The sequence below is a fragment of the Theropithecus gelada genome, chromosome 17 (genome assembly GCF_003255815.1).
Source record: "Theropithecus gelada isolate Dixy chromosome 17, Tgel_1.0, whole genome shotgun sequence".
Lineage (NCBI taxonomy): Eukaryota > Metazoa > Chordata > Mammalia > Primates > Cercopithecidae > Theropithecus > Theropithecus gelada.
The window spans coordinates 14935324-14950950 of NC_037685.1; the positions used below are offsets into that span (position 1 = coordinate 14935324).

The window sequence follows — 15627 nt, forward strand, 5'->3', positions numbered from 1 at the left end:
GGCCTGTTTAAGACTGCATATACATAAACCTTGCCTTTGACTTAAGCAGTACTGTGGTACTATTCACCAATATGAAGTTTCATAAAAATCTTTTCCAACTTATATTTCTGGACTTCTTATGTTCAGGCATTTCTGTAACAGTCTGGTGATAGTTTGGTTTTATGTGTCACTCCCATTTTAGAGTGTCTGATTTTTTTGAGTGGTAAAATTTTCCCTGAAAATATGGCATTGCAAATTTCATTTAACTTAAATTTTTTTTTGGCCTAGGTTTCTTGGACTATCATTTGTAACTTATTTTTATTTATAAAGTTCAGTGTAAACATTGATGTTAAAATGCATGAATGGTATTTGTTGTCTGCTGAATTTTGTGTGTATGTAATCATGGCCATTTTGATAGTTCGTATTATGCAACTTGCCTTTTTGATGAATGTTCAGTTTGTGGAACTTAGGGACGGACAAATCTGATTAGGTTGAATAAAATTAGAGGATCCAAATCTAACTTAACAGTTCCTGACAACGGGAAGCCTTTTCTTATGGATTTGTTAGCTCAGAGTAAATTGAGGAAATTCTTCATATTGCTTAATCTGAATTTCCTGAGATAGGAAATTGATGAGAACTTGAGACATGATCAAGAATGTGATGGAAGAAGTGACCTTTTGAGATTTGTCCGTTTCCAATTAGATTCTTAAGTGAAAGACATTGAATGTTTAGAAACTAATATGACTGGGAAAAATGACTTTTTAATTTTTGGTTTTCTGGTTTCTTAGACTCTTTCAAAAGATTTATGGTGAGAATGGGTAAGTTATGTGGTTCACAGTAAAAAATCTGTGCCTATTGTTTGTTCTTTGTATAACTTACTGTATTTCTGGCATGGCATGTCACTAAATGGGGATGTTGTGTGCTGTGCATGAGATTTTTTAAATGGGAAATGTTTGTTTTGCAGCCTAATGGCAATATTTCTGTGTCTTGGTGCCCAGTGCATGACAAAATTATTTTATTAAAAATTTAAACTTTAGCTCCATCCCTTCTTTTTTCCTTTGTAAAAATTTAGTGAGTTGATTAAAAGTAACAAAAGCACTTGCCTAAGTTTAGGTATATATATTTTGGTATTTGGTTGCTACATGGATTAAAATTCTGATTTATGGATGCTAAAGCCCAAGTTACTACATTTTAGAAAATCAGTGATGGAAAAACAATATTAGTATTTACTTCGAGTTTAGAATACACCCAGTTGACATTATCCATATAATCGGCCCACTGGGAACTTCATTAGTAGGGATGCGTTAATCTTCCCTAGGTGGTATTTGGAAGTATTATATTTTCAAGATTCCTGATTAGGAAAAAAAAGTATAATATGGTTATGTTTATGGTGCAAAATTGGCCTTCAAAAACTGCAAAAATCTTCTTAATTTCTAATGTCATTGTTGCAAAAACTACATATTTTTTTTTTTTTTTTTTTTTTGAGACGGAGTCTTGCTCTGTTGCCTGGGCTGGAGTGCAGTGGCGCAATCTTGGCTCATGGCAACTTTTACCTCCCAGGTTCAAGCAATTCTCCTGTCTCAGCCTCCCGAGTAGCTGGGACTACAGTTGCATGCTACCACACTCTGCTAATTTTTGTATTTTTTGTAGATATGGGGTTTCACCAGGTTGGTCAGGCTGGTCTCAAATTCCTGACCTCAGGTGATCCATCCACCTCAGCCTCCCAAAGTGCTGGGATTACAGGCAAAATCTACATTTATAGTAAATCATTTATTCATTCTTAGTACAAAATCACAAGGTGGCTGTATCTTAAACTTTCTGTAACTTTGTGTATCTAAGGGCCAATAGTGTTTGAGCAAGAGGAAGAGAGTTAAAGGATGAAAATGTTTTAATCTGCTCAGGCCTTAGTAGCTAAGTGTCTTCCCTTACAAGGATTTACTTCATCTATAAGAATCTCTAGTTTTGATAGCTTTTTATAATTTTGATAATTCAGAAATGTTGGAAGCTACTAAACATAAAGCAATGTAACCATTCTAGATGCCAAAGGTGTAACTGAGCCATAGGCAACAAATTGCAAGTACTTGTTAGCCACTGATTTTAAAAACCAGGGTCCCTGCATACTTTCCGTGTGCCATGCAAAGGCACATTATCCCCTTTCCAGCTCATCTGCATGACGCTTAAGCATTTGCTACTTTCAAGTCATAGGAAAGCTGTTTTAACTTGATTAAAAATCTCTTTGCAGCTTTAAGCATGTTGAATTGTAACTTTCAGAAAAATTTTCATTTGTAAATTAAATATAACTTGATAATGTAAGCAGCTCTCAGAAATAGTTGCTTTTCTTAAAGGGAATACAAGTACCCAGAGTACAAGTATGTGTTGGGAATGCCAACATGTACAACCATTTCAGTGGCTGGATGTGTTCCCCATAGTGAGGGGTAAATTATATGACTGAGTTAGAAAAGAAGACAGAAACCTAAAACCAAAATTTGAAAAGCTAAAGATTTTTCTGGATTAGAACTCACAGCAGCAAATGTTTTCTATCCCAAGATAGTTGTTCGGATAGTACAATATTTGTTTTAAAGGCTGTTCTGCATGCAGTTCAATGCCAAGGTAACTACACAAATAAAGCAAGATTGTCTGTAAATTGAGACTGAATAATGCACGATGTGTCAAACAATGGAAAGTATTATAATATGAATGTGTCCTCAGAAAACTCAAGTGTGTTTTGGACCACTTGAAGTCAATTAAGTCAAATCTATAACAAAGGATTTTTCTGTATAGTCTGTCAGTTACCAGGGCTTTTTTTTTTTTTTTTTTTTTTTTTTTTAAATAGCAGGGGTTTTTTTTTTTTTTTTTTTTTTTTTTTTAAAAGAGATGGAGTCTTGCTATGTTGCCCAGGCTGGTAGGCTGGTCTTGAGCTCTTGGGCCTAAGCATTCCTCCTGCCTTGGCCTCCCAAAATGTTAGGATTACAGATGTGAACCATCAGGCCTGGCCTACCGGTACTTTTCTTAAGTAGATCTGCTGCAGTGAAAAGAAAATAGAAATTTAAATTGGATTAAGTGTAGGCTTTTAATCTAGAACCTGTTTCATATTTATGCTGGGTGATATTTCTCTGAACATAATGTTTGTTGTCAAGCTTGGCATAGTTACCTGGAAAACCATTATTGCTCAACATGCTGTCATTGAAAAATAACTGCCTATAACATGAATGCTTTCTTTTTTGTGAGGACTGGGTTAAAGAGAAATGTGCAGTATCTTTTGAAGTCTGAGACTGTTAATTTCTGGCTTGCTTTTTATTTGGCATTTAACACCTGTCAGTTTGCTTGTTTGTTTTTAAGACGCTTTGTCTGTGGTAGTCATTTCTTCTATGCACTTTCATCTTGCATGGATTTATGTCTGTATGGTTTCATGAAACTTGAAAATTTGGTCATGTGTTTTGGCAGAAGCAATTTATGACAAAATTTGTTGTACGAATATGTAGAAATAATCTTGTAGATGATTGAGCTGTTGAATCTGTTGCCAGTGTTAATAGGAAATGAACACTGATTTCACATGAAGTTGTAATAAAAGACAATTAAGTCACCCACATTTCACTTATGGGTTTGGCCAAAAGATTCTGTAGAATTATAAAGGCTTATGACACCAAAAAAGAAAGGGAAAAAAAGCCAATGTCAGTTATTTCTAGGGATTTCCCTCCACCCCCAGGAGACATTTGGCAATGTCTGGAGGCATTTTTTATTGTCCCATTGGGTGGGTGGGAGTGTGTGCGCTACTGGCAACTAGTGCCTTCGTAGCCAGAGATGCTGCTAAATGTCCTACAGTACACAGGAGTGCCTATAACAAATAGTTTTCTTGCCCCAAAATGTCAGCAGTGGTGCTACTGAGGAACCCTCACTGAGAGTATACATCTGTAAATGAAAAATCTTCATCACATTGACTTTTTATTCTAGTGTATGGTAATTCCAAAGCCTCTTGCCCAAGTTTTAGCATTGATTGCTCTTCAGAGAATTCCTGTAGTACCTAATGGAAATACACTCAGAGGTACATAAATCAGTATATTCCTATCTCCCTCCAAAAGTTGGGGAACCTTAACCCTAGTATCATGGAATTTCTGTTTGCTGTATAAGTCTATCCATGATTTTATATTTGAGAAAATTTGCCACGTTCTGCTCCTTTTTGATCCATTACTCCTTAGATTTTCACCTGTAAAGTTCCTGGAAGTGAGTTCTAAAAGGAAACGCCTTAAAACTAGCCAAAAAGTGCCAGGAGCATAGTAGGCAACCTGCATCGTGGGAGAAGAGAGTGAGACTTTAGCAACCTTGTTTATGATTGACAACTCCTTCCTTAAACTTCCTCTTTTTCCTTCTAAATGCTATTTTTAAAAAATTCTGTTCAACAGAAAGGCAAGATGCTAGATCTGTATTTTTTGGAAAAACTCCAGTTGCAGTTCTAAATTGGAGCCTTTCCAAATAAGGAAATACAAATGAAGCAGGACTTGTAAGAGACATATGATGTGATTTGCCAGTTAATCATCCTTCATTCAACACAACGTACTAGAGCCGCGCAATCCTTCATAGTTTTCCCAAACAATTTTCCTGATGCTATCTCTGGTACTTATCTCAAATCTGTGAGGCCAACAGATAGGGATGTGGAGATAGAGAAACAAATATTGCAGCTTTCCCAAGGACATGTGGCTTGTGAGTGGTAGAACCGGACTAGGGCTTTGCCTCTGAGATAATTCACGTAGACTGCTTGGCGAGGTTGCTGGCACACACAGTAAGCCCTCAGAAGCTGAATATTATGCCATTAATGCTGATAAGGGAAGGAAGAATTCTTTGTGATCTGGCCTGAGAGACTCCTTCCTCTACTACAAAAGTTCTGGATTTTATCACTGTGGTCTGGGGTGACCTCTCGGATTTGAAGCAGCTTGGAGAGTTATCTTTTGGGAGATCCCAAACAATCATGTTTGTTTTAATGAGAATTAGTATATGGCCCAGAAGGTTTTAAAAATGCAACCCACACAGTCAAATCCAGTTCTCATAACAATCCCTTCCTCACTTAGCAGGTGAGAAATGGGATCTCGAAAGTGAACTGATGTGTGTTAGGGTGGGGTGAAAACTGGCACCACGGCTGGGCCTGCAGCCCTCCCCTCCTGGCTCGTTGCGGTGCCTGGCTCCAGCTGCTATACAATGTGTGCAGGCTCAATGTGGGTAACTGTTTTTTACCCTAGGGAGTGAACCGTGCTCACATTCCTGCCTTACACGGGGACTTGTCTACTCCAGAGTGTATTTGGTTCACTTTGTTCACATTAAGGACTGCCTGTGTGCCAGGCTCTGCTCCGTGTTGGGGACACCCAGGAGGAGAATGCAGCCTCTGCCCTTGAGAAGCACATTTCACGGGAAGACACCTTAGCATTGCCTGGTGTAGAAGGATTAGGGCCAAAGGAGAGCAACCCTGGGAGCTGCTGGGCCTTCTAGCCTTCCTCCCATCAAAAGATTATTAAACTATTAGCATCCCTTTTTTTGTTGTTTGTTCTGGAGTTTGTGTAATCTCGTGTGTTGAGTGTCTAGATACCCCTCCTGCCTGGTTCTTGAAAAATTTTTCCTGCCTCCTCTTAGTGAGTCTGTCATAGTATTAGTTCAAATAGCCTCATTCTTCACAGTGTGACTTACGTGAATTTATATTCTCAAATTCACACAAATCAGTTTTATAAGTAGTCATACCTACTTAGATATATTACATTAATAGATCCATCTATATTCATATATGTCCTCATATATTCTCTCGATATAATTTATTCCTTAATAGTCCTTAATAAATCCTGTAGAACTTCATAGAACTGTGGATAGCCATAATAATCTTACAAAAAGAATTAGAAACATTTTAAGTATAGTAAATTTTACTTGATTAAATGTTAGAAAACCTACCTTATTCTTACCACAGACATTGAATGAGTATATCCTGCATGTCTTGTGCTGCTAATAAGTTTTCCTCCTAAGCAACACACGACTTGTGAGGAAGAGAATCCAAGCATGCATGTGCACACACAGACACACATGCACTGTAACAGACATAAGGCTGAGGGTTCAGTACCATGATAAAGTTGTAGCTGAAGCAGTAGAGGGGTTGAGAGAAGGGACAGAGCAGCTTTGATATGGATGAGCTGGGAAGACTTTATCAAAGTGCTGAATATTATCTAGATCATTAATTTAACACATTTATCAAGCACCTACTGCAGGCTGGGCTCCCCTTCAGGTACAGGTGATATGCCAGCAAGCAAATCAGAAAATTCCTGCTTTATAATCTTACAGGGCAAGGCAGTGATATGTAAATAAATGTACATGATGGCGAGAAATGATATGAAGGAGAAAGGACTAGGGACAGGATGGGTCAGGGGAGAGGGGCATTTATTGTTTCTGGCAAGGTGGTCAGAGAAGGAAACACAGAGGGCACATTTAAGCAGATGCCTGGAAGTGAGAGAGGAGCTATGTGGATATCTGGGTGAAGAGCATTCCAGGCAGATTGAGGAGCAGGGGGAAAAGCAGGAGGTGTGAGCAGGGCAGGGAGGCCAGTTGGCTGGAGCAGAGAGTGGGGGCATGGTGCCGATGAGGACAGAGGAGTAGTAGGAACCAGGGATGGCAGACCTCTTAGGTTTTGGAAGAACCTGTCTTTAATTTAACTCTAATGAAATGGGAAGAAAGTAGTGGGTGCTGAGTAGAGGTGTACTGTGATCTGAGTGCAGTCTGAAAGGACCTGTCTGGCTGCTGTTGGGTAGGAAGGGGTGGAAGCAAGGAGGCTGTTGTAATCCAGGTGGGTGATGTGATGTGATTATTATACTAATTGTAATAATCTGGGTAGGAGATGATGTGATAATTGTTATAATCCAGGTAGCAGGTGTGATTACTGTAATAATTGTAATCATCCAGGTAGGAGTCACTTGGATCAGGGTGTAATGGTGGAGGTGGTAAGAAGTGATTGTGTTCTAGATACATTTAGAAGGCAGAGGGACAGGATTTACTGATGGGACCAGTTACGGTATATGAGAGAAAGAGAGGAATCTGGGATGACTCCAAGATGTGTGCCCTAATGTTGGGAAGGATAGAGGTGACCTTTACTGATACAAGGAGAGTGAGAGCTGAGTAGGTTGTGAAGGGGACAATCAGGTTTTTTCTGTGACAAACCTGAGGCCTATTAGACTTCCAAGTGGAGAATGAATAGGAAGTTGGAAATACCTGTCCGGGGGTCCTGATTACGAAGTTAGGTATACTGGTAAAGGGCTTTTGAATCAGAGGAAATAGTTTAGGAAAGATGTTTGTTGAAACTGGAGTTTGGGTATTAATTCAAGAAGCCATTTTGGAAGTCTAGGTGAGTTGACTGTACTCTGATCTAGGGTGTTGGCAATAGAGATGGAAAGAAAGAGACACTGAATGAAAGGACTTGATAACTAATGGAAAGTGGGGAGAAGGGAGAAACAAAGGTGCAAAGTGGTTCTTAGGTTTCAGATGTGGATGACTGGAGGGCAGGTAGCAACATTAGTAACCACAAGAGGAAAAGCAGGTTTGGGGACAAGATTGAGTTTGGTCACATCAACAATAACCATGCATTTAGTGAGTTACAGTTTACAAAATCCCTTCTAGATATTATTTTAATCAGTCCTTTGCCAATTGAAGAAGTGCCTAGGGGATATCCATGCAGAAATATTTATTCAAGAAGCAATTGGAAATGAGTCAAAGGAAGGACTGGTTCCTTAATTATGGAATTGGGAATCGTTTAGAAATAATAATTCCATGAGCTAGCTAAGCTAGGAATTCCTGAACAGCTAGGAGCAAACATGCTTTAAAAGAAACAATGATGGCACCATCTTGGAAGGCAACATTTAGATGCCCAGGCAGGGAGTGTCAGGAGTGCAGTATAAAAGATCAGTGGGAAAGAGCTTCAAAGGCTCTTTCTCGCATTCCTACTTGCTCCTCAGTATTTAGATCTGACCTCTCCCTTTTCTTGAGACCACCCTCAATCTCTCTTTCCCCTCTGGTATAGTTTACTCGGCTCTTGGTTATGTGCATGTAGAGAGCACACGTGTACCTGTGTCCAACACGCCACTCTGTTCATTGGTTTCTACTGTGGATTGAGCTCTTCCAAAGCTTAACCTCAGTCCATCCTTGTGTTACAAGTTGAATGCGTGCAGGTTGCCCTAATAGAAGAAGAGGGTTATAGAGGTAGTTATAAAGGACTGTTAGACACTATCTGTGGTGCTTTGAGAACAAGTCTAGTGCACTGGTAGGGCAGATCTTATAGAATCTTTTAGAATCAGCAGCACATTTATTCATGGTATTGAACTTCAGGAGAAAAATATCAGGTAAACTTTAAATTATTAATGAGTGCCCAGAAAAGGCAGCCAAACCTCAACAGATTATCTTTGAAGGAGATAGAAAATAAAGAGAGTGACTGTTTTTTTCCTAAAGTAATCCTTTTATGCATTGACCTCTTTAAATATGAACCTTGGGGAGTTTTTTCGAGACTTGTATAGGGCTAATCTAGCCATTTTGTGAAAAAATTCACACTCGAGTGCTAGGCTCTTGTTTCTGAGTTTTGGAAAAACACCATTTATCTCTGTAGCACTACTTCTATGACACTATCACTGAAGTGTCTAGGTAGAAATTTAGGTGGAATTTCCAAATATAAGTCCAACCTCAGTTTAACCCCTAAGTCTGGTCATGTGAACTTCTGTGGTAACCATGAGTCTTTTTGTTGTAGGAGTAAGTCCATGAGCGATGTCAGCGCAGAGGATGTTCAAAACTTGCGTCAGCTGCGTTACGAGGAGATGCAGAAAATAAAATCACAATTAAAAGAACAAGATCAGAAATGGCAGGATGTGAGTATTTTGGGGGTAGCGGGAGGGAGAGTGTATTTGTTTGACTTTTCTTTGCTTCTCTTAAAGTCTATGTACCCAAGACCATTTCCTTGCTATTACAGAATTCAGTTCTGTATAAAATGTGACCAACTTCCTTTACAAAGATTTTTAAACCTTTTTTTTTCCTATTATTGTTGCATATTTTAAAGGCCATTGTGAAAAATATACCTGAATGTTTATTTTCTAATATTCTCTGAGTTCTCAAAAATGTGAGTTGCTTCCTTGCAGTATGGTGAACTTATTTACTTGTTTTGGTAGTTGAATTTGGGATATGCACATTAACTATACTTCTGATGGGAAAGACCTGGCCAAAGTTTAGGGAGAGAAGAGGAACAGGGTTCTGGCAGAGACCTTGGCATCAGTAAGGAAAGATGAAAAGGGTTAGTAATTAAGAGTTAATTAGGGAGATTTGGGGAGAAATAAGTAATATAACTCAGAGCAATATTTTGGCTGAAGAAGTCAGTAATATGAATCAAAATGAAATGTTTTTTGCGGAGTTGACATATATCCAGGTGTTTATATAGATATAGACTTACTCTTTAGTTTTGATCCTGAAGAAAAAAAGCTTGACCATTTTTTTGAATAGAGTAATTGTGATAAACTGAAGAAATGCAAAGAAATACAGTAGACAAACTATCAGAGCAAACCCAAAGAAATTTGAGGACAACTTTATGGTGAGAGTTGAGCAATAGCATGAACAAAGGAGTCAAAGTAAATCTTAATTTTCAAAGGAATTAATAGTCTCTGAAATGAAGAAACCTCTGCCCTGGCTACCTTTCTAAATTCTGGTGCCTCTTTTAATTGGGAACTCAATTTAATTGTCAAGAAACAGCAATTCAATATCACTTTGCCAAAATACACGGTGAATTTTCTGGTGTGAAAGTAAGTATTAAGGGCTTATCTGTTAGGTTAAATCAGATAAACATTCATGCCAGTTATGCTGTAGGACTCAATGCGCATTGCTTTTGTTCTTTCTGGAAGGAGTTCATATTGGTCACAGGCTGTTTTTAAAGCAGGAGTGGCTCTGTGGGCTTGCAAGGGGTATAAACCAAATGTACTTTGCATGCCCTGGGGGTGAAATTTGGTTTTGTCTGAGACCTTGAATGTGCTTCTGTTTGGACTGGAATGCCACTAACAGTTCCGAGCAGTTCTCTATTTTGGAGACATGGAAAACTTTATACCTTGCAAAATGTCTTAACCCCCTGGGTCTCAGAACCAGCCTAGGTTTCTGGGGAGAACTGAAAAGCTGAATTAGGTTGATTGTCCCCGGGGTCAGCCAGCAAGGTTAGACTTAACATTCCTGGGGATATGGGGGACAGGTGTTGGTTTGTTCCTGCCACATGTTCCTTATTGCCCTGACCTAGGAGGATTTAACCCTTCTGAAATCACATACTCAAGTCTCACCTTCCCAGTTAAAGCCTTTCCAAAGCCTCCCCTTCCGGAGGTAGAACCAGACCCATGGTCTCCTTAGGACCCCACTGTCTCATGCAATCCTGTCACACTTGTTACTGAACTTTTATTTATATATCTGACTCTCCCCTGTAGACTGAGAGTTTCTTGAGGGGAACCCCGCCCTATGCATGTATGTATTAATAGTTCCTACACTTGGGCCTGCCTCAAAGTAGGGACTGAGCTCTGTTTGTGAAATGAAAGACAGACTGTGCATCTGCGCTTAACCATCACAATCGCGTTTCTGTTTCGGCCTTACCAGTGAAACATGTTGTTTCGCAGAACAGCCAGGTTTTTGGAATGAGATGAAAACGAATTGGAAACAGTTCCTGATCTAACTAACTGTCACCTAATTACAAGCATTTAGCGTTCTTTGTGAAGTGTGCAATGAGGCAGATACTTCCTGGGAAAACAAAAATGGGGTCTATCTTATTAGGTCAGGTTTTTCAGACAGACACATGAGATAAAGGCTTGGTACAGAAACGCTGGCTATAAAAAGCAAAATTAGGGCACCTTGGCACCCAGTTGGAGCGAATAGTTTCAGTGATGTAATAAGATACTCTGGCACATTCTGGCTGCTAGAAAGGGTGTGTAGAAATTCAGGTGTGCCCCTGCTGATGTGATTTTTCTGTCAGGACCTTGCAAAATGGAAAGATCGTCGAAAAAGTTACACTTCAGATCTGCAGAAGAAAAAAGAAGAGAGGGAAGAAATTGAAAAGCAGGCACTTGAGAAGTCTGAGAGAAGCTCTAAGACATTTAAGGAAATGCTGCAGGACAGGTAATATTGCTGAATGCACCTCGGTTGTAACAGGGTTGGAGACGCCAGTGTTATAAATAGGTATTTTGTGTAAGTGTAGTGTGACATAAGTGTCCACCAATATTCAACTTTAATCAAATACGCAAAGAAACATTTAAGATTTTGGTCTGCAGTGAAAAAACAAAGCATTGTTGAAATAGTGACTTAGAGTAACAAAATAAATGAGGACTTAAAATAGGTGTTCATTATTTCTTCTCTTACATTGCGCATTCACATGCAGAATTGGATGGTGTTGGCTATGTTGGGTGCAGGAAATACACTGCTTTATACTCTTAAGTGAATTAAGGAATGAGATCTTCCAATAAAATCAGCTTACTAAATTGTGTAAAACATAACAAAGTTCTTTTTCATGTTTAATAGTGCAATTCATTATATTTTAAAGAAAGTTTTAATAAACATATTTGTGTGTGTTTTACTTACTCTTTGCATTGCAGCGTAACAGTATAAAGGTTAAATTTAAACTTTCCTGTAAAGCATTCATTATTCTGTGAAATATTAGGATATTTACAGGTCGAAGAAAAGGAAAATATGCTTTTAGAATCATATCAAAAAGGAAATACACTATCAGGTGAAATGAAACAAACCTGCTTTCTGCCCTAAAGGCGAATGATAAGCAGTTTCATTCATTTGGATGCAATTCAGTTAGCTTGGGAGGTGGGTATTCCTTTCTAAATGTGAGAGATGAGGGTGTTTCATGAACCTTCCCATAAATACGAATGGTGACTTTTAATCCCTAATAATTGTTCTGGCAAGTTCTGTCAAGCTATATGAAATCATACACTAGTTTGATCTCCACAAAAGCCTGGGTCTTTTGTAATCTTTTATTTTTACTAAATTATTATAAATTTTTGCAGGAAAATATCCTCACAAGGCTGCCAATTAATCCACAACTTTGGAAGGTTCAAGTTAGTTGTCAGTCATGATATTTACAGTGTTTTAATTTTGAAAGTTATAAGCTTGTGGATAAAATTTTGTGAATAATCCTTTATTAAAATTTCCTTGTTTCATTAAAAATCTCTTTACAATTAATATCCCAGTGAAGTATTTGAGAACCTTTTCAATTAAAGAAGTCAAGTTATTATTCTTTCTTGGTTGGGACATTAAAGATAATTATATACATCTTGCTGGGCGTGGTGGCTCACGCTTGTAATCCCAGCACTTTGGGAGGCCAAGGTGGGTGGATCACAAGGTCAGGAGTTTGAGAGGTCAGGAGTTTGGCCAATGTATTGAAACCTTGTCTCTACTAAAAATACAAAAAAAATTAGCCGGCCATGGTGGCGTATGCCTGTAATCCCAGCTACTTGGGAGGCTGAGGCAGGAGAATTGCTTGAACCCGGGAGATGGAGGTTGCAGGTGAGCCGAGATCACGCCACTGCCCTCCAGTCTGGGCAACAGAGTGAGACTCAGTCTCAAAAGAAAAAAAAAAAAAGAAAAAAAGAAAAAAAGTTATATGTATCTTTATGCTCTGTAAGTGTTGTATTGATTCTTGTGTGAGGTTAGCAGCTTTTTATTCCCAGTCCATTTCATCTGTTGATTACTCTCTTACCACCTCTCTGAGTCAAATGCATATCTTTGTGGTGATGGTGCATTTCTTTCTGCTAAGGGAATCCCAAAATCAAAAGTCTACAGTTCCTTCGAGAAGAAGAATGTATTCTTTTGATGATGTGCTGGATGAAGAAAAGCGACCTCCTACACTGACTGTGTCAGAAGCAAGTTACCGGAGTGAGAGAGTAGAAGAGAAGGGAACAACTTATCCTTCAGAAATTCTCAAAGAAGATTCTACAACTTTTGCAAAAAGAGAGAACAGTGTAACAACTGAAATTCAGCTTCCTTCTCAAAGTCCTGTGGAAGAACAACGCCCAGCCTCTTTGTCTTCTCTGCGTTCACTGAGCACACAAATGGAGTCGACTCGTGTTTCAGCTTCTCTCCCCAGAAGTTACCAGAAAACTGATACAGTCAGGTTAACATCTGTGGTCACACCAAGACCTTTTGGCTCTCAGACAAGGGGAATCTCATCACTCCCCAGATCTTACACGGTAAAAAATGTTCTCAGTTCATTTAGTCTGTTCTGAAGAGCAAAATGTTGGTGAACTTGTGCAGAGGTTGGGGTTATATCAACTTTATGTATAAACTGTACATGCCATATATAATGACGTTTTATTTTATGCCAGTTTAGATGCAATGGAAACTTAATGCTTAAGATAGATCAATTATACAGAATTTACTAAACTTTAAATTATGTGAAAGTATGGCTGATACATTTTAAAGAATGAAGAAGATATATTCTAAGGCAGAGTATTATTTTATAATGTCATTTTTTTAGATGTACCTTTTCTAAAGTATTAGGTTGAAAAGTATGAAGTTGTCAGTATGATTGTTCTTCTTGACCTATAAAACAGCATTTCATGTAGTTTAGCCTAGAGATTTTCAGGTGCTTATGTACACATTTCTGCTTTTTTCAGATTTCTCACTTTATCAGTTTGAATGTCTTACTGTTTATATGTATGCATTTCTATTAATATCAGGATTTTGAAGGATGTAGAATATTGCGGCATTTTTTTTCTGAGAATGAAGTGGTACCATATCCGACAATGAGTGTGCTAATCTGAATTATGTGAAAGGAAGCAACACAGTGCTAAGATTAATGTTCAAATTCTTTTTAGCTCTGCTAATGTAGAATCCTAAACTCTAAAAGGGTATAAAAAATTGGATATTTGGGGTGAGAGAAGCCTACCTAAACTAATTGGGAAACTCCTGACCATTATATAAAGGAAAATGTAGACATATTTGACATTATAAGAATTTCATGGCAGACTTCCTTAATATAGTCAAAAGACAATATATAGACTCAGAAAAATATTATTAAAATGTATGATAGATAAAGAGTTAGTATCTCTAAGATAGAAAATGCTTCTACAAATTGGTAAGCAAACACACTAGCAAAATGAATATAGAAAAGTAGTGGCCAGTTCAAGGGAGAAGGGATTCAAATGGCTGGTAACAAAGCACAAAGAAGTATGTTCAGCTTCCCTGGAGCAAGAATGAGACGTGTAACTTTTTACCCATCGGCGTGATATAGACTTAAAACATTGAAAATGTCTAGTGTTGGCAAGGATGCTGAGAAACAGATGTTCTCATACATTACTTCTGGAGTGTGTTGCTACAATTTTTTTAGAAACTATATATATATATATATATATATATAACTTTTGCTCCAACAAGCCTACTTTTGGAAATCTGTGCTATAAAAATAGAAGTTCCAATTATAAAGAGATATGGATATTTGTTGCAGTAGTTTTGGAAGTGACAGAACATTTCAAACAACTTTAAATGCACATCAAATGAATAAATTGTTGATGTCCATACTATGGAATATTCAGCAAGTAAAGGGACTGGTTTAGAGTTCTATCTGTTGACCTGGAGTGATCAGCAGATAGAACACCAAGGCCTTTTGGCTCTCAGCAAAGGGGAATCTCATCACTCCCCAGATCTTACATGGTAAAACATGTTCTCAGTTCATTTAATCTGTTCTGAAGAGCAAAATGTTGGTGAGCTTGTGCAGAGGTTAGAGTTACACCATCTTGATGTGTAAACTGCACATAACACATGTATATATGGCAAATTTTTTTTTACGCCAGTTTAGATTCAGTGGAAATTTAATGCTCAAGATGTTTGCTTGGAGTAAACAAGCAAAGCAAATTTCAGAAGTTTGTATGTGATATGAATGCTTTTTCTAAAACAATTTCCCCCACTACATGTGTGTTTATCTATCGGTGTGAAAGAACTCAGCCCAAGCGTTTAGTAATAGTTATGTTACTGTGGGTGGTATGCTATTTTAGTTTTAAAAAATTAATTTAATAAACAACTTTTAAAAACAGAAATAAAGGTAACAGAATATCAAGTTTAAAATGATATTTTCTTATTTAGATGGATGATGCTTGGAAGTATAATGGAGATGTTGAAGACATTAAGAGAACTCCAAACAATGTGGTCAGCACCCCGGCACCAAACTCGGATGCAAGCCAACTGGCTTCAAGCTCATCTAGCCAGAGAGAGGTAGCAGCAACAGAAGAAGATGTGACAAGGCAGCCCTCTCCTACATCCCCCTTCTCATCTCTTTCCCAAGACCAGGCTGCCACTTCTAAAGCCACACTGTCTTCCACATCTGGTCTTGATTTAATGTCTGAATCTGGAGAAGGGGAAATCTCCCCCCAAAGAGAAGTCTCAAGATCCCAGGTGAGTTTGGGAAAGTTCTTTATCATCTGTGGCTCAGACACTTACGCATTTAAATCTGGAAACCATGTCTCAAACGTCAAACCTCTAGGTGTTAATCTGGGCTGAAAATGTGCCAAATGACATTCTGGTTTACTCTGAACAGATCTTGGAGGAAGTAGGTGTCTTTCCACTCTGAGTGCATAGATCCAGATAACGCTTGTGATGTGAGTGTGTGGAGACTTTGTGCACCGGTCT

The 15627-nt window shown here is 38.3% G+C and overlaps 1 protein-coding gene across 7 annotated transcripts in view; it reads left to right on the forward strand.

Annotated features, from left to right (window-relative positions):
- Positions 1-15627, forward strand: part of LMO7 (LIM domain 7) — a 233585-nt gene that overhangs the window by 181843 nt on the left and 36115 nt on the right. For all 7 annotated transcript variants that reach the window (XM_025364171.1, XM_025364175.1, XM_025364172.1 and 4 more), the window contains 5 exons: positions 768-797; positions 8735-8852; positions 10976-11118; positions 12761-13193; positions 15085-15393. In XM_025364171.1, the coding sequence (XP_025219956.1) occupies positions 768-797; positions 8735-8852; positions 10976-11118; positions 12761-13193; positions 15085-15393 (1033 nt within the window). The remainder of the gene's footprint in view (positions 1-767; positions 798-8734; positions 8853-10975; positions 11119-12760; positions 13194-15084; positions 15394-15627) is intronic.